General features: G+C 45.2%; 1 protein-coding gene across 1 annotated transcript; it reads left to right on the top strand.

Moving 5' to 3' along the window:
- Positions 1–5196: 5196 nt before the first annotated feature.
- LOC100280022 (uncharacterized) lies at positions 5197–6873 on the top strand. Its single transcript, NM_001152967.2, has 4 exons — positions 5197–5427; positions 5522–5734; positions 5828–6104; positions 6219–6873. Exons 1-4 carry the CDS (start codon positions 5329–5331, stop codon positions 6587–6589), a joined length of 960 nt encoding a protein of 319 aa, NP_001146439.1. The 5' UTR covers positions 5197–5328; the 3' UTR covers positions 6590–6873.
- Positions 6874–21638: the final 14765 nt, after the last annotated feature.

The following is a 21638-nucleotide window of genomic DNA, read 5'->3' as shown; positions in this document are numbered from 1 at the left end:
TCTTCATCATCTAGCTCATCAAGATCAACTTTCTCTACTTGAGAGCCATTAGTCTCATCAAACACAATGTCACAAGAAACTTCAACTAGTCTAGTGGACTTGTTAAAGACTCTACATGCCCTTGTGTTTGAATCATATCCTAGCAAAAAGCCTTCTACAGCCTTAGGAGCAAATTTAGATTTTCTACCTCTTTTAACAAGAATAAAACATTTGCTACCAAAGACTATAAAATATGAAACATTAGGCTTTTTATCGGTTAGGAGTTCATAGGATATCTTCTTGAGGATTCGGTGAAGGTAGAGACGGTTGATGGCGTAGCAAGCAGTGTTGATTGCTTCCGCCCAAAACCAGTCCGAAGTCTTGTACTCATCAAGCATGGTCCTCGCCATGTCAAGAGTTCTATTCTTCCTCTCCACTACACCATTTTGTTGTGGTGTGTAGGGAGAAGAGAACTCATGCTTGATGCCCTCCTCCTTAAGAAAGCATTCTATTTGAGAGTTCTTGAACTCCGTCCCATTGTCGCTTCTAATCTTTTTGATCCTTAAGCCGAACTCATTTTGAGCCCGTCTCAAGAATCCCTTTAAGGTCTCTTGGGTTTGTGATTTTTCCTACAAAAAGAACACCCAAGTAAAGCGAGAATAATCATCCACAATTACAAGACAATACTTACTCCCGCCAATGCTTATGTAAGCGATCGGGCCGAATAGATCCATATGGAGTAGCTCAAGCGGCCTGTCGGTCGTCATGATGTTCTTGTGTGGATGGTGAACACCAACTTTCTTCCCTGCTTGACATGTGCTACAAACCCTGTCTTTCTCAAAATGAACATTGGTTAGTCCCAAAATGTGTTCTCCCTTTAGAAACTTGTGAAGATTCTTCATCCCAACGTGGGCTAGTCGGCGATGCCAGAGCCAACCCATATTAGTCTTAGCAATTAAGCAAGTATCGAGTTCAGCTCTATTAAAATCAACTAAGTATAGCTGACCCTCTAATACTCCCTTAAATGCTACTAAATCATCACTTCTTCTAAAGACAGTAACACCTATATCCGTAAAAAGACAGTTGTAACCCATTTTGCATAATTGAGAAACAGAAAGCAAATTGTAATCTAAAGAATCTACAAGAAAAACATTGAAAATAGAATGGTCAGGAGATATAGCAATTTTACCAAGTCCTTTGACCAAACCTTGATTTTCATCCCCGAATGTGATAGCTCTTTGGGGATCATCATTTTTCTCGTAGGAGGAGAACATTCTTTTCTCCTCACTCATGTTGTTTGTGCACCCGCTATCAATGATCCAGCTTGAGCCCCCGGATGCATAAACCTACAAAACAAGTTTAGGCCTTGTTCTTAGGTACCCAAACAGTCTTTGGTCCTTTCACATTAAAAACAAGCACCTTGGGTACCCAAACACAAGTTTTGGAGCCATTGTGTTTTCCCCAACATATTTGGCAACTACTTTGCCTGATTTGTTAGTTAAAACATATGAAGCATCAAAAGTCTTAAATGAAACATTAGGTTCATTTGATGCAATAGGAGATTTCTTTTTAGGCAATTTAACATGAGCGGATTACCTAGAACTAGATGCCTCACTCTTATACATAAAAGTATGATGAGAGCCAGAGTGAGACTTCCTAGAATGAATTCTCCTAATCTTATGTTCGGGGTAACCAGCAGGATATAAAATATAGCCCTCGTTATCCTAAACCATGGGAGCTTTGCCCTTAACAAAGTTAGACAATTTCTTAGGGGCATTAAGCTTGACATTGTCTCCCTATTGGAAGCCAATGCCATCCTTAATGACAGGGCGTCTCCCACTATAGAGCATACTTCTAGCAAATTCAAAATTTTCATTTTCTAAGTCATGCTCATTAATTTTAGCACTAAGTTGAGCTATGTGATCATTTTGTTGTTTAATTAAATCTAGGTGATCATGGATAGCATCAACATTAATGTCTCTACATGTAGTACAAATAGAAACATGGCTAACAGTAGATGTAGAGGGTTTGCAAGCATTTAATTTATCAATCTTAGCATGTAACATGGCATTCTCATTTCTAAGATTGGAAATAGAATCATTGCAAACATTTAAATCCTTAGCCTTAGCAATTAGATTATCATTCTCAATCTTAAGGCTAGAAAGTGATTCATTCAACTTGTCAATTTTAGAAATCAAACTAGCATTATCATTTTTGAGGTTGACAAGAGAATTATCACAAACATTTAACTTCTCAACCTTAGCAATTAATTTTGCATTCTCATTTCTAAGGTTGGAGATAGTATCATGGCAAATGTTAAGCTCACTAGTCAAATTTTCACATTTTTCTATCTCCTGAGCATAAGCATTTTTAACCTTAACATGCTTCTTGTTTTCCTTAATAAGGAAGCCCTCTTGATTATCCAAGAGTTCATCCTTCTTATGAATAGAATTAATTAATTCATTCAATTTTTCTTTTTGTTGTATGTTTAGGTTGGCAAAAAGAGTGAGCAAGTGTGGGGCGACCGAGGCTCCGACGGGGGGTCGGGCGCGGCGTGGGCCGACCGCGGCTCCGGCCGCAGCTCCGGCGAGGGCGGTCTGGGTCGGCTCAGCTCCGACCGTGGAGGCGGGCGACGGTGGGGCGGTGCGGCGACGTGGCGAGAGGAGAGAAGAACAGAGAACAGAAACAGTTGGTGCGGCTAAATCCTAGCTCGGCGCTAAGATCTGTGGCGCCGAGCTAGGTGCCCACGTGGGCTGCCACATCAGCCCTGGCCGCCACCGCCACGTCAAAGCTCGGCGTCGTAGCCCATGGCGCCGAGCTGTGTTACCTCGGCGCCATAGCCTATAACGCCGAGCTTCGGGTCTAAACTAGGAATTAAGTCATCCAGGGATCTAAATGTAATTTTTTGTCACAAAAATGGTTAAAAACAAAAAATTCGGTAGGGATGGCAAGGGTGGGTGTAGTGCGAGTGGAGCAAACATCCACCCATATTGACAACGGCACATTAAACCTCACCCGCACCCATAGTGCCTATTGGGTAGATTTTTAGATCCCTCCACTCGCTAGGTGTTTGGCACCCGTTGGGTGATCAACAATTCCAAATAATTCAAACAAAAGCACCACAAATATGCAAGAGAAACACATATAATCATTTACAAGCACACCACCCATAATTATTTCGAAGCAAATTGTACATATTGTGATATCAATCCCCTTTTCAAAGAAGTGAAGATGAGTAGATGACTTAGGATTTTATTGGGCTAGACCAAAATCATGCGTAAATAAGGACTCAAAGTTAGCCTTCTAGGGTCTATTGGGCACTCATAGGTGACTGGTCCCAACCTATCATTTTGCGAGTTATATCAGGTGTAAATTCATGAGTGAAATTTGACATCCAAATCCACACTCAATGGGTGTCAAACCCATAGACACCCGCACTCATGGGTGTGACTATCATCCCTTGCCTCCAATATCGCCTAGATTGGTCACACTGCTTGGTTCCGTGAAACTCGAACGTTTGTCTTCCGCCGTTAGATGTAAATGAGAGAGAAAATATCTGGACGGTTTAATGTGATGGAGAAAGTCTTTTGTGTGTATAAAATAGGTTGCACGAAGAAAACACATTTCAGCATAAGATTATTTGCTGGATGGATCTAGATTAATTTAAACTAGTGCTTTAATTAGACTATAAATAAATTCATAGGCATATACAATCGTCATACGGAGTAAAATAAGGAGGCACAGCTCCGGTAGAACAGAATCGGAACACAAACAGAAGTCGATCATATCCGATCAGGAGATTAGTTTCCTGTAAAGCACGGGATAGCCTACCATGACCCAACTCGATGTAAAAAAAAGAAAGAAATCGAAATCCAAGCAATGACACTGGGGTTCCGGTTCTCGATCAATAATTTTCTCAGCGAAGATTGGGATGGAAGAAGAGGAAATTTCTGATTTCATCTCTCTCCACTAGAGATGGCAATGGAGACTCGATCCCCGATTTCACGCGGGGAATTCCCCTATTAGGGGACAGGTATGAGACTAATTTAGTCCCCGTGGAAATCTAAATGGAAATTTTTTAATCTCCGTCGGGTTTGTGGGGAACCATCCCTATCCCCGTTCCCGTGTACCCGCTCCATGAAACATTTTTATTCAAATTAGTCAATTTATTTGTTAAAATTATAGTAAAAACTCAGTTCATTCATGTTATAAAATAGCAAACTAAACTTTAAAGTAGATGTCTCTTGTAATTTTCAATCTTGTTTTTTAAGTTTATATTAATTTGATACAATCAATTTAAATTTATCTTTAAATATTATACTTCTAGCGGGGACAGATTCCCCGCGGGGTTTCTCACGAGCATAAATTCCTCGACGGGAACAGGGATGAGAGAAAAGCTCCCCCGTGAGAGTTCGTGGGGATGAGACTGGGAATTTTTCTCCCCGCGGGGACGAATATGGGGAGTCATTCCCCGACAGGGAAATCCCGTTGCCATCCCTACTCTCCCCTTGTTTCACCCTTAGACTCGAGACTTTGCGAGTTGCGCGAGTGAATAAAGGAACATATCGAATGCAAATCATATTTTGGTGTAAACCCCTGCAAACATATTAAAAAAAGTTTCAAGAAATTCTGAAAAAAACATGAATGTACATCTCAGCTTACCTCATCTATATGCAAAATTTAATGGTTAAATTAATCTTATTCTAGCCGTTACAAAAAAAGACAAATTTTGGTGTATTTGAATTATTACTGTTTGTCAAAAATTGTCTTTTTTAACTGATAGAGTAAGATAAATTTGACCATGAAAATTTGTATATGCATGAGGTAAGTTTTATATTTTTTCAGAATTTTTTGAAACTTTTTTATAGATTTAGATGGAGTTTGCACCAAAACATGGTTGCCGCGAATAAAAGATCTTCTCGGCGGTAGCCTAGCCACGTGTGTGCTGCGGCCGTCTCCCAGGATTGTCACGATGCACCATCGGAACAGATACACACCAGTCCCGTGTCACGCACAGACTGACACGCAACACAACTCACCTGGCCGCTTACCCGCTTACCGAGACGAAGCGAAGCGAAGCGAAGCGAAGAGAACTGAGGGAGTGAGGGGCACCCTCCGGAAATGTTCTAGAGCCCTCGAGAGCGCCAGCTGAACCTTCTCCAAGACTCCAACTCTCGCATTCCCTCCTTTTTTTTAATTCCCCGCGCCACGTTCCAATTCCAACTCTGCACCGAGCCCTGCCCACATTGCAATTCGACTGTTCCACGGCTCGCTTCGATTACGCGATACGCGGTCATTTACGAGCGGGGAGTAGCGCAGCGCAGCGGCCGGCGCGCGTCAGAAGTGCCCATGGACGCCGCGGCGGTGCTGAAGCGGAAGGGCGAGGAGGCGCCCGAGGCGTGGCTGCTTGGCGGGGTCGTGGTCCCCGCCACCAAGATCCGCCGACTCGTACGCTCCTAGCCTGCTCTCTCCTTCCTTCGTCCTTAGATTCCGGCGGATGGGGCTGCTATATAACGCGTGCGTTTGGGTTGGGTTCGCGCAGGATGCGGAGGTGCCGCCGCCTGTCGGGTCCGGCGCGGGCGTGCTGTCAGAGCCGCAACGTGCTTTAGGGTTGGAGGAGGCGCGGATGAGCGGCCACGTGGGGGCGCCGGCCATGGACGCAACGCCGTTGTTGAAGAGGAAGGGGGAGGAGGCGCCGCAGCCGTGGCTCGATGTCGACGGGGTCCCTATACCCGCCACGAAGATCCGCCGACTCGTACGAACCTCCCTTTCTCCTTCTCTCTCTCTCTCTCAGTTCTGCACCACGAGGTCGCTAACGTGTGCGTTTGTGTTGGTGTTGCTCGCACAGGACGCCGATGTGCCACCCGTCGGATCCGGGATGGGCGTGCCGCTTGCTGAGCCCGGCGTGAGCGTGGCGCCGCAGCCTTTCGTGGCGGGGGACTTGCGGATGAGCGGTGATGTTGCGCCGCCGGCCGCGGCGATTGCCGTAGCTGCTCCGGCGGTGAACGAGGAGCGGGCGATCGTGGTGTACCAGCCTGCCGAGGCCGAACGCAACCTCCTGGACGGTCCACTCCGCCCGGGGGCTTCTCTCCGCGTCAGCCCCGACTGGATACATGGGCTCAAGAGTACGTGCCCCCTTGCCTGTTTGCCTGCTCGGCTGCTCCTTTCCCCCAAATTAATTTGGGTAAATTCTGTTCGATGCTGAAACGAAGACTGATGATCCATCCTGATCCCTGCAGACACCATGCTGCAAGAGGCGAGCAACCACAGAGCTCTGTTCGAGGAGATGGCGGCCAGGGACGGGAACCTCAACCTGGCCATGGTCCCGTGGGCGCCTCCCGAGGTCGATGTCCATGCCGCCTCCAGCTCCACAGCGGCGGCAATGGAAATGGTGGACGCTGATCAGGACGGCGACGGCGCATCCATGGAGGTCGAGCACGACGTTGAGGGCCAGACCACGCCACCAGCTGGCGGTGCGCTGCAGGTGGAGGCGTTCAACCACCATTACCAGCAGCAGCACCAGTGGCCAGCGCAGCACTGCGTTGCGTCGCCGCAGCTACAGCTCCCGGCCGCGAGCTACCAGGCAAGCCCTGTCACGTGGTCGTGGTGATGGCGCGAACTAGAGCAGAGGACTGCAGGGGGAGACATAGACACATAGTTGTCGTAGACTAGTAGTAGTGATTAGTATTAATCTCCTCCCTGCTCAGTTTGCTATTTGCTTTTCTGGATGTTGGGGTTGGGGTTGCTGTTGTGAAAAAACGCGAGCTTCTGAGCCGGAGGAGGTGATTTTTTGGGGAGATGTTCGATGCCATCCGTTTTTGCGCGAGTCACTACAGATCGCCTGCTGTAATTCAGTGTTCACAGAGTTATGAGATGGAAGATAAAATGAATGCGTAATTGTTAATCAAATCTGTCGTTTAGAAACTTTAAAATAGGAGATGGAAGGGAAGATAAAAAATAAACTAACGAACGAATAACATAGTTTTGTCGTAGTTGTTTTTTAATTTTAGAACAGAGTTCTGTCGTCGTTGTTTTTTAATTTTAATTTTAGAACCGTCCGTGCCTCTCTTTCAGTTTTTAAGGATAGAGATAGGGTATCGAACTCAAAAGCCGTTTGTCTCTTAGATCGTATTGAGTTTGCTTTTTTATTGTAGATTGTAACCTTCATATAGTAAGGTTTGAATATAGATATGGTGATATAAAACTGTTAAGAGGTAGTTTTAATCACCTTAACTTCTGAACATGTCTCTATGTACCAACAAAATGTTAATTTGTCCTTTATGGTTCGCGTTGATGATTGATTATTAATGGATAGCGTCTTGGGTCGAGTCATGGATTGACCGAGGCGTAAGATTATATCAGTCGACTTGTGGTGTGCATGTGTGGAGTATAAGAACAGTGGTCGACGGATGAGGTGAAGATTATGTGGGCTCGTGCTGATGAACTATAAGCGGTGAAGGACGAGCGCTGGGTCTTGACTGACGGGCTGGAACAACCAAGTAACCATCTATGGTGGCTGACATCTATGAGACGCACTCATGATAGGACACGGCGGAGTGGGCTCGCCTCAAAACCACCAAGCGCTATAGATGACAGGTTTGTTGAGTTTGGGTCTCAAAACTCGACGACGGCGTTTCCGGAGGGAACTGATGGCGGCACGTGAAGCAAAGGGTGCGTTAAAACGAAGCAACTTCGTGTAGAGCGAAGTGTACGTTAAAACGAAGCAACTTCGTGTAGAGCGTGTGACTGTCTGATTGAAAACCTAAGAGTTGGTCTATTTTACTCTGACGGAATGGATAGACTCGATGTAAATAGATGTTTGTTTGGGCTTTTTTTTGCTTCTAGCACCGAAAGCTGCTGCAGAGACCGCCAAACGCCCTAGCTTTTTAGCCAGCTTCTATAAGAATCGATTTGATAAAAACCGTCTAAAATCAACATCAATACAAAATCGGTCAAGTCGTCACGATAGTAGGAATCTGTCGCTTTCTAGATCTTGAACTATTTAGACCACTTTATCTTCCTCTACACGTAATTTTCGTGATACTCAAATTTTTTTCTATGGACAGATTCTCTGCACAACCAGATTTTCAGAAAAGCTGATCAGAAAAAGCTGAACCAAACAGGCCCAACGGGAAATAGAAGTAATAAGGATCATGAATGGGAACAGGAGGATCATGAATGGGATTGTAGTACTGCCATGTGGATAGTTTGGCTCCATTACAGTATCAGGTTATTACCATCCTTTGGTCATACATCAATATTTGGTCAGCAGAAACGATGTGGTTTTCAATGGATCCATCAGTAACACCTTTATGCATATTATTTTCAGAGAAACTACAGTGATTGTGAAGATGATATGCTAGAAGTCAGAAGCTATTGTCATGGAGCTATTTAGCAGATTTGGCCCAAAGTTTAGCAATCAGATTGTTTAGTTTTTTAGTTTAGTCTATTATTTTTTACGACGTATGCAAGCAATAGATATTTTTGTTTTTGTATTTTAAAATATTAATAGTATATATGGGTCTCATTACTGTTGACATGCAAGTTTCGAATAAGACGTACATTGTTTGTATGGAAAGACGTAGAACAATATTACCATTGTCTATTGTTTTGTTAAGAAAAGGATAATTACCGTATTCTTGCCCTTCGTAGTCTGCAAAAAAAATTATACATCATTTTGAATGTTATCTTATCAAGAATTGAGTCTATGAAGGTTTGTGTTGGACACCAAAAAAGCCTAGCGAGGCCGGACGGTCCACGGTCAGGATAGTCCGCGGTGGTGGCGCGGACGGTCCGCGCGTGCGCAGAGACAGTTAGGGTTTATAGTTTCTCGTGGGATTTGTTACCTAAAACCGTGGGATTAACTCGAGAAACAGTTTGAAGCGGATCCAGACCTCCCCTTTATATAGATGAAAGGCTACGACCGATTGAACCCCCAACAATCGATCAAATCAAGTCTATTTCTCGTTTTTACCTTATGTATTAGGAGTAGCTCTAGTTTAGTTCTAGTTTAGTATTCCAATCCCCAAATTCTTTGCTTCTCTTCGACTCTACGTCGATTAGAAGAGTCTAGGTCGGCCTGCCGAGCCTAGACAACCCCTAGGATCTCTCCTCCCCGACGGGGTCCCTCCCGGGAGCGAGATCCAGGCGCCGCCCCTGCGCACACGTGGACCGTCCGGCCCCTGGGCGCGGACCGTCCGGCACATCAGGCAGGAAACTCAAGCCCTGCGTCAGGTCGCGGACCGTCCGACCCCTGGCCGCGGACCGTCCGACCCCTGGCCGCGGACCGTCCGCCCCTGTGCAGAGAGCACCGCCACCGGTTCTTGTTAGTGTTTGGCGCCCGAAAAAGGCGTCAACACACTTTTGGCGACTCCGCTGGGGACTAGGTGTCTAGACCTGCTAAAAATCGGCCCATAGATGACCGGTTGTAAGGATCACACCAAGATCTCCACCACCAACATCATCAAGCCGGCCATGGAGGCGCTCCCGGTGGATGACCAAAGACCCTTTGAAGACCTCGTAATGCGCGATGAGAAGGAGGTGATGCGGCAATGGAATGAACAACGCGACAAGGAAGAGGCGGAACTGCTGCATAAACTCTCCGAACGGCGCAAGGAGGCGGCGGAAAAGTACTTGTCACATTTCACGGTGGATCGCCACCAGAAGATCATCCGTCAAGGGGAGATCGATATGGAATCTCTCCTACCTCCACTTCAGGGTCCCACTGTAAGTGCTCCAGATCTATCTCTTACGACTTTTATGGATCAACGAGGAGATCAGTTAAAGCAATATGTAGATGAATCTATTAAAATGCATCTACGTTCATACGAGAAATCAGCTGCTCCTAGCTTTCCATCGCGAGAGTCTAATACAGAGCCACCCGCGCCAAGCACATCGGCTATAAACGGGTCACCCTTGACCCAACCATCATATGGTATGCCGATGCACGCTTTCGTGTCACCATCACAACCGCTACCACCAGGCATGCGGCAGGTACTAGACGCGGGCGAGCCATTCGAGCATCATCTCAGACAGTCCGGTTATACCGCAGGCCGCCTAACGTATTTCGCCGGACCGTCCGACCTGACGCAGTCTCGTACACAAAACGCTCAGGTCGCACCGTGCATGGCTGGACCATCAGGGTACAACCCCGAACAATTCGGCCCCATCACGGACCGTCCAGTGCATCACGCCGGACCGTCCGGATATGTTGCGGACCGTCCGCTATCTTACGTCGGACCGTCCGAATATGGCATGAACCGGCCTGCGTATTACGCCAGACCATCCGACTCTACACGAGTCCGCGCGCAGACCGCCCAAGTCGCGCCATATATGACCGATCCGTCCGGGTACAGCCCTGGACCATTCGGCCGGATCACGGACCGTCCAGTTCTTTATGACAGACGGTCTGGGTATGAGACTGCTCAGGTAGCACCATACACGGCTGGACAATCTGGATATACCTTCAGACCGTTTGGCCCGATCGCGGACCATCCAGCCTCTTACGCCGGACCGTCCGGATATGCGTACGCAGAGCGAGAGCTACGCAATACACACAGTCCCCACATTGATCGCAACTACATTATGGTGCCCCACCAGCAACACATTATAATCATGCCATACCACCTCATGGACATAGCGATGAATACTGTTCGGCCACAAGAGAGCCTGAGAGGTATAGGGCAGGAGCTGGTGACATTAATAGGACACCTAACACACACCTCAAACACCCCTGGGAGGAAAGCCGACAGAGTGATGTTAGGCAACCTGAGATTTCCACCCACAAACTCAATGGATGGTCGCCAGACATGGCGGAGAGGATCAGAGACGAGGTAGCCGGGATGTTCAGGGACAAACTCGGTGTTAGTGTGTCAGGTATAGGGCAATCGTATCGAAAGCCTTATAGTCACCGATTCGACACCGTGCCATATCCACAGGGAACTAGAATACCAGACTTCTCTAAATTTTCTGGTGAAGGTGGGAAAAGCACACACGAACATATTAGCCAATTCATAGCACACTTGGGAGAATTGGCTGATGTGGAAGCCTACCGCGTTCGTTTATTCTCGTTGTCCCTTACTGATACTGCATTCGCATGGTACGCAGCTTTGCCACCAAACTCTATTAACTCTTGGGAAGAATTAGAGCGGAAATTTCATGAACACTTCTTCTCAGGAGAACATGAATTAGAATTGGCTGACTTAGCTTGAGTCCGACAGGGGCCTGAAGAATCGGTTAATGACTATATCCAGAGGTTCCGGGACACTAGAAACCGATGCTTTCAGATCCATGTCGCAGAAAAACAACTAACAGGGCTGGCTTTCAATGGGTTGCGACCCTACTTAAAAGAAAAATTAGATGGCACCCAATTCTTTTCGCTAGTTGAAAGTCGCCTAGGGGGGTGAATAGGCGGAAACTGAAATTTACAACTTTAAACACAACTACAAGCCGGGGTTAGCGTTAGAAATGAATGCAAGTCTGAAAGAGAGGGCGAAAACAAATCACAAGCAAATAAAGAGAGTGACACGATGATTTGTTTTACCGAGGTTTGGTTCTTGCAAACCTAGTCCCCGTTGAGGTGGTCATAAAGACTGGGTCTCTTTCAACCCTTTCCCTCTCTCAAACGGTCACTTAGACCGAGTGAGCTTTCTCCTTAATCAAACGGGTCACTTAGACCCCTACAAGGACCACCACAACTTGGTGTCTCTTGCTTTGATTACAAATGTCTTGAGAACAAGAATGGAGGAAGAAGGAAAGCGATCCAAGCGACAAGAACTCAAATGAACACAAATGTCTCTCTCTCACAAGCCACTAAGCCTTTGGAATGAGTTTGGGACTTGGAGAGGATTTGATCTTTTGTTTTGTGTCTTGGAGTGAAGTCTAGAGCTCTTGTGTTGAATGCAAATTGCTGGAAACTTGGATGCTTTGAAGTGGTGGTGGTTGGGGATATTTATAGCCCCAAGCACCAATTCAACCGTTGGGGAAGGGAGCTGTCGATGGGTGCACCGAACAGTCCGGTGCGCCATCGGACACTGTCCGGTGTGCCAGCCACGTCACCCAACCGTTAGGGTTCTGACGGTTTTGACCGTTGGAGCTGGGGCACCGGACAGTCCGGTGCCGCACCGGACAGCTACTGTTCACTGTCCAGTGTGCCTTCTGGCACCGCTCTAACTCTGCGCGAACTGTCCGTGCACTGTTCACTTTTGCAGTTGACCGTTGGCGCAGTAGTCGTTGCTCTGCTTGGCGCACCGGCCAGTCCGGTGCTACACCAGACAGTCTGGTGAATTATAGCGGAGTGGCTTTCCAGAAACCCGAAGCTGAGGAGTTCAGAGTTGATCTCCCTGGTGCACCGGACACTGTCCGGTGGCACACCAGATAGTCCGGTGCGCCAGACCAGGGCAGCCTTCGGTTCCTTTTTGCTCCTCTCTTTTGAACCCTAACTTGATCTTTTTATTAGTTTGTGTTGAACCTTTGGCACCTGTAGAACATATAATCTAGAACAAACTAGTTAGTCCAATTGTTTGTGTTGGGCAATTCAACCACCAAAATCATTTAGGAAAAGGTTTGACCCTATTTCCCTTTCAATCTCCCCCTTTTTGGTGATTGATGCCAACACAAACCAAAGCAAATATATAAGTGCAGAATTGAACTAGTTTGAATAAGGCAAGTGCAAAGGTTGCTTGGAATTAAACCAATTTATACTTTCACTAGATATGCATGGATTGCTTTCTTTCTTTTAACATTTTGGACCACTTATTTTGTTTTTGCAAATTCTTTTGGAAAATCTTTTCAAAGTTTTTTGCAAATAGTCAAAGGTACATGAATGAGATTTCGAGAAGCATTTTCAAGATTTGAAATTTTCTCCCCCTATTTCAAATGCTTTTCCTTTGACTTAAACAAAACTCCCCCTGAATGAAATTCTCCTCTTAGCTTTCAAGAGGGTTTTATCAATATGAAAAAGATTTAGATACCAATTGAAAAATCTTTGAAACCATATATCAATTATAGATACTAATTGAGATATAATTTCTAGAGGAGTACCAATATGAAATATACAAATTAAAAACTTATTTTCGAAAAATTTTGAAATTGGTGGTGGTACGGTCCTTTTGCTTTGGGCTAATATTCTCTCCCCCTTTGGCATTAATCGCAAAAAACGGAGTCTGTTGTGAGCCCTTTGAAAAGTCTCTCCCCCTTTGGCAAACAATATGTGAGTGAAAGATTATACCAATGTGGAGAGATGGCGGAATACCGGCAAAGAGTAGATAATACCGATGGAGTTGAGTGGAAGCGTCATCTTTGCTGAATACTCCATTTCCCTTTCAATTCTATGACTAAGCATAAGAATACACTTAAAAACACATGAGTCATAGACATAAAAGAGATATGATCGAAGGTGTATAAATGAGCTATGTGTGCAAAGTATCAATCAAAATTTTGAGAATCAAGAATGTTTAGCTCATTCCTAAGTTTGATAAAGGTTTTCTCATCTAATGGTTTGATAAAGATATCGGCTAGTTGTTCTTTGGTGCTAACATAAGCAATCTTGATATCCCCTTTGTTGGTGATCTCTCAAAAAGTGATACCGAATAGCTATGTGCTTAGTGCGGCTGTGTTCAACGGGATTATCCGCCATGCAGATTGCACTCTCATTATCACATAGGAGAGGGACTTTGCTAAATTTGTAGCCGTAGTCCCTGAGGGTTTGCCTCATCCAAAGCAATTGCGCGCAACAATGACCTACGGCAATATACTCGGCTGAAAGTCGTCTAGAGGGGGGGTGAATAGGGCGAAACTGAAATTTACAAATATCAACACAACTACAAGCCGGGTTAGCGTTAGAAATATAAACGAGTCCGCGAGAAAGGGCGCTAAACAAATCGCAAGCGAATAAGTAAGTGAGACACGCGGATTTGTTTTACCGAGGTTCGGTTCTCGCAAACCTACTCCCCGTTGAGGAGGCCACAAAGGCCGGGTCTCTTTTAACCCTTCCCTCTCTCAAACGATCCCTCGGATCGAGTGAGCTTCTCTTCTCAAATCAAAGCCGGGAACAAAACTTCCCCGCAAGGGCCACCACACAATTGGTGCCTCTTGCCTTGATTACAATGGAACTTTGATCACAAGAACAAGTGAGAAAGAAAAGAAGCAATCCAAGCGCAAGAGCTCAAAAGAACACGACAAATCTCTCTCGCTAATCACTAAAGCCTTGTGTGGAATTGGAGAGGATTTGATCTCTTGGGTGTGTCTAGAATTGAATGCTAGAGCTCTTGTAGTAGTTGGGTAGTGGAAAACTTGGATGCAATGAATGGTGGGGTGGTTGGGGTATTTATAGCCCCAACCACCAAAAGTGGCCGTTGGGAGGCTATCTGCACGATGGCGCACCGGACAGTCCGGTGCACACCGGACAGTCCGGTGCCCCCTGCCACGTCATCACTGCTGTTGGATTCTGACCGTTGGAGCTTCTGACTTATGGGCCCGCCTGGGTGTCCGGTGCACACCGGACATGTACTGTTTGCTGTCCGGTGTGCCAGCATGGGCGATTCTGACTCCTGCGCGCGCTGCGCGCGCATTTATTGCACCGCAGAGAGCCGTTGGCGCGGAGATAGCCGTTGCTCCGGAGTCGCACCGGACAGTCCGGTGCACACCGGACAGTCTGGTGAATTACAGTGGACTAGCCGTTGGAGTTTCCCGAAGCTGGCGAGTTCCCGAGGCCGACCTCCTTTGGCGCACCGGACACTGTCCGGTGTACACCGGACAGTCCGGTGAATTATAGCCGAGTCGCCTCAGGGAATTCCCGAAGGTGGCGAGTTTGAGTCTGAGTCCCCTGGTGCACCGGACATGTCCGGTGGCACACCGGACAGTCCGGTGCGCCAGACCAGGGGTGCCTTCGGTTGCCCCTTTGCTCCTTTGTTGAATCCAAAACTTGGTCTTTTTATTGGCTGAGTGTGAACCTTTTACACCTGTATATTCTATACACTTGGGCAAACTAGTTAGTCCAATTATTTGTGTTGGGCAATTCAACCACCAAAATTAATTAGGGACTAGGTGTAAGCCTAATTCCCTTTCAATCTCCCCCTTTTTGGTGATTGATGCCAACACAAACCAAAGCAAATATAGAAGTGCATAATTGAACTAGTTTGCATAATGTAAGAGTAAAGGTTGCTTGGAATTGAGCCAATATAAATACTTACAATGCATGAATTGTTTCTTTCATTTTTAACATTTTGGACCACTTTTGCACCACATGTTTTGTTTTTGCAAATTCTTTTGTAAATCCATTTCAAAGATCTTTTGCAAATAGTCAAAGGTAAATGAATAAGAGTTTGCAAAGCATTTTCAAGATTTGAAATTTTCTCCCCCTGTTTCAAATGCTTCTCCTTTGTCTAAACAAAACTCCCCCTAAAGAAGATCCACCTCTTAGTGTTCAAGAGGGTTTTGATATATCATTTTGAAATACTACTTTCTCCCCCTTCTTGAACATAATAGAATACCAATTGATAAATACTTTTGGAAAACACTAAGTTTTTGAAATTGGTGGTGGTGCGGTCCTTTTGCTTTGGGCTCATACTTTCTCCCCCTTTGGCATGAATCGCCAAAAACGGAATCATTAGAGCCCATATAAGTACTATCTTCCCCTTTGGTCATAAGTAAATGAGTTGAGATTATACCAAAGACGAAGGCCGGTCCTTTTGCTTTGGGCTTTTACTCTCTCCTCCAAAGACAAGGTCCTTTTCTTGGAGTGATGGCGACGGATGAGTTACGGAGTGGAAGCCTTTTGTCTTCGCCGAAGACTCCAATTCCCTTTCTATACACCTATGACTTGGTTTGAAATAGACTTGAAAACACATTAGTCATAGCATATAAAAGAGATATGATCAAAAGTATATAAATGAGCTATGTGTGTAATCTAGCAAAAGAAGTTGCGAGAATCAAGAATATTGAGCTCATGCCTAAGTTTGGTAAAAGTTTGTTCATCAAGAGGCTTGGTAAAGATATCGGCTAATTGATCTTTAGTGTTAATATAAGAAATCTCGATATCTCCCTTTTGTTGGTGATTCCTAAGAAAATGATACCGAATGGCTATGTGCTTAGTGCGGCTATGCTCGACGGGATTGTCGGCCATTTTGATTGCACTCTCATTATCACATAGCAAAGGGACTTTGGTTAATTTGTACCCGTAGTCCCGCAGGGTTTGCCTCATCCAAAGCAATTGCACGCAACAATGTCCTGCGGCAATGTACTCGGCTTCGGCGGTGGAAAGAGCAACCGAATTTTGCTTCTTTGAAGCCCAAGACACCAAGGATCTTCCCAAGAACTGGCAAGTCCCCGATGTGCTCTTCCTATTAATTTTGCACCCTGCCCAATCGGCATCCGAATAACCAATCAAATCAAATGTGGATCCCCGAGGGTACCAAAGCCCAAACTTAGGAGTATAAGCCAAATATCTCAAGATTCGTTTTACGGCCGTAAGGTGGGATTCCTTAGGGTCGGATTGGAATCTTGCACACATGCAGACGGAAAGCATAATATCCGGTCGAGATGCACATAAATAAAGCAACGAACCAATCATCGACCGGTATACCTTTTGATCGACGGATTTACCTCCCGTGTCGAGGTCGAGATGCCCATTTGTTCCCATGGGTGTCTTGATGGGCTTGGCATCCTTCATTCCAAACTTGGAAAGAATGTCTTGAGTATACTTGGTTTGGCTAATGAAGGTGCCCTCTTGGAGTTGCTTGACTTGAAATCCTAGAAAATACTTCAACTCCCCCATCATAGACATCTCGAATTTCTGTGTCATAATCCTACTGAACTCTTCACATGTAGACTCGTTAGTAGACCCAAATATAATATCATCAACATAAATTTGGCATACAAACAAGTCATTTTCAAGAGTTTTAGTAAAGAGTGTAGGATCGGCTTTTCCGACTTTGAAGCCATTAGCAATAAGGAAATCTCTAAGGCATTCATACCATGCTCTTGGGGCTTGCTTGAGCCCATAAAGCGCCTTAGAGAGCCTATAGACATGGTTAGGATACTTACTGTCTTCAAAGCCGGGAGGTTGCTCAACATAGACCTCTTCCTTGATTGGTCCATTGAGGAAGGCACTTTTCACGTCCATTTGATAAAGCTTAAAGCCATGGTAAGTAGCATAGGCTAATAATATCCGAATTGACTCAAGCCTAGCTACGGGTGCATAGGTTTCACCGAAATCCAAACCTTCGACTTGTGAATGCCCTTTGGCCACGAGTCGAGCTTTGTTCCTTGTCACCACACCATGCTCGTCTTGCTTGTTGCGGAAGACCCATTTGGTTCCTACAACATTTTGGTTAGGACGTGGAACTAAATGCCATACCTCGTTTCTTGTGAAGTTGTTGAGCTCTTCTTGCATCGCCACCACCCAATCCGAATCTTGAAGTGCTTCCTCTACCCTGTGTGGCTCAATAGAGGAAACAAAAGAGTAATGTTCACAAAAATGTGCAACACGAGATCGAGTGGTTACCCCCTTATGAATGTCGCCGAGGATGGTGTCGACGGGGTGATCTCGTTGTATTGCTTGGTGGACTCTTGGGTGTGGCGGCCTTTGCTCTTCATCCTCCTTGTCTTGATCATTTGCATCTCCCCCTTGATTATTGCCATCATCTTGAGGTGGCACATTTGCTTGATCTTCTACTTCATCAACTTGAGCCTCTTCCTCATTTTGAGTTGGTGGAGATGCTAGCGTGGAGGAGGATGATTGATCTTGTGCATGTGGAGGCTCTTCGGATTCCTTAGGACATACATCCCCAATGGACATGTTCCTTAGCGCTATGCATGGAGCCTGTTCTTCACCTATCTCATCAAGATCAACTTGCTCTACTTGAGAGCCGTTAGTTTCATCAAACACAACGTCACATGAGACTTCAACTAGTCCAGTGGACTTGTTAAAGACCCTATATGCCCTTGTGTTTGAGTCATAACCAAGTAAAAAGCCTTCTACAGTTTTAGGAGCAAATTTAGATTTTCTACCTCTTTTAACAAGAATAAAGCATTTGCTACCAAAAACTCTAAAGTATGAAATGTTGGGCTTTTTACCGGTTAGGAGTTCATATGATGTCTTCTTGAGGATTCGGTGAAGATATAACCGGTTGATGGCGTAGCAGGCGGTGTTGACCGCTTCGGCCCAAAACCGGTCCGGTGTCTTGTATTCATCAAGCATGGTTCTTGCCATGTCCAATAGAGTTCGATTCTTCCTCTCCACTACACCATTTTGTTGTGGCGTGTAGGGAGAGGAGAACTCATGCTTGATGCCCTCTTCCTCAAGGAAGCCTTCAATTTGAGAGTTCTTGAACTCCGTCCCGTTGTCGCTTCTTATTTTCTTGATCCTTAATCCGAACTCATTTTGAGCCCGTCTCAAGAATCCCTTTAATGTCTCTTGGGTTTGAGATTTTTCCTGTAAAAAGAATACCCAAGTGAAGCGAGAATAATCATCCACTATTACAAGACAATACTTACTCCCGCCGATGCTTATGTAAGCAATCGGGCCGAATAGATCCATGTGGAGTAGCTCAAGCGGCCTGTCGGTCGTCATGATGTTCTTGTGTGGATGATGGACTCCAACTTGCTTCCCCGCCTGGCATGCGCTACAAATCCTGTCTTTCTCAAAATGAACATTTGTTAATCCTAAAATGTGCTCTCCCTTTAGAAGCTTATGAAGATTCTTCATCCCAACATGGGCTAGTCGGCGGTGCCAGAGCCAACCCATGTTAGTCTTAGCAATTAAGCATGTGTCGAGCTCAGCTCTATCAAAATCTACTAAGTATAGCTGACCCTCTAACACACCCTTAAATGCTATTGAATCATCACTTCTTCTAAAGACAGTGACACCTACATCAGTAAAAAGACAGTTGTAGCCCATTTGACATAATTGGGAAACAGAAAGCAAGTTGTAATCTAAAGAATCTACAAGAAAAACATTGGAAATAGAATGGTCAGGAGATATAGCAATTTTACCCAATCCTTTGACCAAACCTTGATTTCCATCCCCGAATGTGATAGCTCGTTGGGGATCTTGGTTTTTCTCATATGAGGAGAACATCCTTTTCTCCCCGGTCATGTGGTTTGTGCACCCGCTGTCGAGTATCCAACTTGAGCCCCCGGATGCATAAACCTACAAAACAAATTTAGTTCTTGACTTTAGGTACCCAAACTGTTTTGGGTCCTTTGGCATTAGAAACAAGAACTTTGGGTACCCAAACACAAGTCTTGGAGCCCTTGTGTTTGCCCCCAACAAACTTGGCAACGACCTTGCCGGATTTGTTAGTAAGCACATAAGAAGCATCAAAAGTTTTAAAAGAAATGGCATGATCATTTGATGCATTAGGAATTTTCTTCTTAGGCAACTTAGCATGGGTTGGTTGCCTAGAACTAGATGTCTCACCCTTATACATAAAAGCATGATTAGGGCCAGAGTGAGATTTCCTAGAATGAATCTTCCTAATTTTGTCCTCGGGATAACCGGCAGGGTATAAAATGTAACCCTCGTTATCCTGAGGCATGGGAGCCTTGCCCTTAACAAAGTTTGACAATCTTTTAGGAGGGGCACTAAGTTTGACATTGTCTCCCCTTTGGTAGCCAATGCCATCCTTAATGCCAGGGCGTCTCCCATTATAAAGCATGCTACGAGCAAATTTAAATTTCTCATTTTCTAAGTTGTGCTCATCAATTTTAGCATCTAGTTTTGCTATATGATCATTTTGTTGTTTAATTAAAGCCATATGATCATGAATAGCATCAATATCAACATTTCTACATCTAGTACAAATAGTGACATGCTCAATGGTAGATGTAGATGGTTTGCAAGAATTAAGTTCAACAATCTTAGCACGAAGTATATCATTCTTATCTCTAAGATCGGCAATTGTAATTTTGCAAACATCAAAATCTTTAGCCTTAGCAATTAAATTTTCATTTTCTAATCTAAGGCTAGCAAGAGAAATGTTTAATTCTTCAATCCTAGCAAGCAAATTATCATTATTATCTCTAGGATTGGGAATTGAAACATTACAAACATGAGAATCAACCTTAGCATTTAAACTAGCATTTTCATTTCTAAGGTTGTCAATTATCTCACGGCAAGTGCTTAGCTCACTAGATAATTTTTCACATTTTTCAACTTGTAAAGCGTAAGCATTTTTAACCTTAACATGTTTCTTATTTTCCTTGATTAGGAAGTCCTCTTGGGAGTCCAAGAGATCATCCTTCTCATGGATGGCACTAATTAGTTCATTTAATTTCTCCTTTTGTTCCATGTTAAGGTTGGCAAAAAGAGTTCGCAGATTATCTTCCTCACTACTAGCATTATCATCACTAGAAGACTCATATTTAGTGGAGGAGTTAGATTTAACCTTCTTCTTTTTGCCGTCCTTTGCCATGAGGCACTTGTGGCCGACGTTGGGGAAGAGGAGTCCCTTGGTGACGGCGATGTTGGCGGCGTCCTCGTCGTCGGAGGAGTCGCTTGAGCTTTCGTCGGAGTCCCATTCCCGACAAACATGGGCATCACCGCCCTTCTTCTTGTAGTACCTCTTCTTCTCCTTTCGCCTCCCCTTCTTGTCGTCACCTCGGTCACTGTCACTAGATATAGGACATTTAGCAATAAAATGACCGGGCTTACCACACTTGTAGCAAACCTTCTTGGAGCGGGATTTGTAATCCTTCCCCCTCCTTTGCTTGAGGATTTGGCGGAAGCTCTTGATGACGAGCGCCATTTCCTCATTGTCGAGCTTGGAGGCGTCTATTGGTTGTCGACTTGGTGTAGACTCCTCCTTCTTCTCCTCCGTTGCCTTGAATGCAACGGGTTGAGCTTCGGATGTGGTGGCATCATCAAGCTCGTTGATCTTCCTCGAGCCTTCGATCATGCACTCAAAACTCACAAAGTTCCCGATAACTTCCTCGGGGGTCATTTTAGTATATCTAGGATTACCACGGATTAATTGAACTTGAGTAGGGTTAAGGAAAATAAGAGATCTTAGAATAACCTTAACCATCTCGTGGTCATCCCACTTTACGCTCCCGAGGTTGCGTACTTGATTCACCAAGGTCTTGAGCCGGTTGTACATGTGTTGTGGCTCCTCCCCTTTGCGAAGCCGGAACCGACCGAGCTCCCCCTCGATCGTTTCCCGCTTGGTGATCTTGGTGAGCTCGTCTCCCTCGTGCGCGGTTTTGAGCACATCCCAAATCTCCTTGGCGCTCTTCAACCCTTGTACTTTGTTATACTCCTCTCTACTTAGAGAGGCGAGGAGTATTGTTGTTGCTTGAGAGTTGAAGTGCTCGATTTGGGCCACCTCATCCTCATCATAGTCCTTATCCCCTACTGACGGTACCTGTGCACCAAACTCAACAACATCCCATATGCTTTTGTGGAGCGAGGTTAGATGAAATCGCATTAAATCGCTCCACCTAGCGTAATCTTCACCATCAAAAGTTGGTGGTTTGCCTAATGGGACGGAAAGTAAAGGTGTATGTTTGGAAATGCGAGGGTAGTGTAGGGGGATCTTACTATACTTCTTGCGCTCTTGGCGCTTAGAAGTGACAGAGGGCGCATCGGAGTCGGAGGTTGATGTTGTTGAAGTGTCGGTCTCGTAGTAGACCACTTTCCTCATCCTCTTGTGCTTGTCGCC

The sequence above is a fragment of the Zea mays genome, chromosome 7, assembly GCF_902167145.1.
Source record: "Zea mays cultivar B73 chromosome 7, Zm-B73-REFERENCE-NAM-5.0, whole genome shotgun sequence".
In the NCBI taxonomy this organism is placed as follows: Eukaryota; Viridiplantae; Streptophyta; class Magnoliopsida; order Poales; family Poaceae; genus Zea; species Zea mays.
The sequence above is the reverse complement of the archived record's forward strand: the minus strand, read 5'-3'. Positions and strand labels throughout refer to the sequence as shown.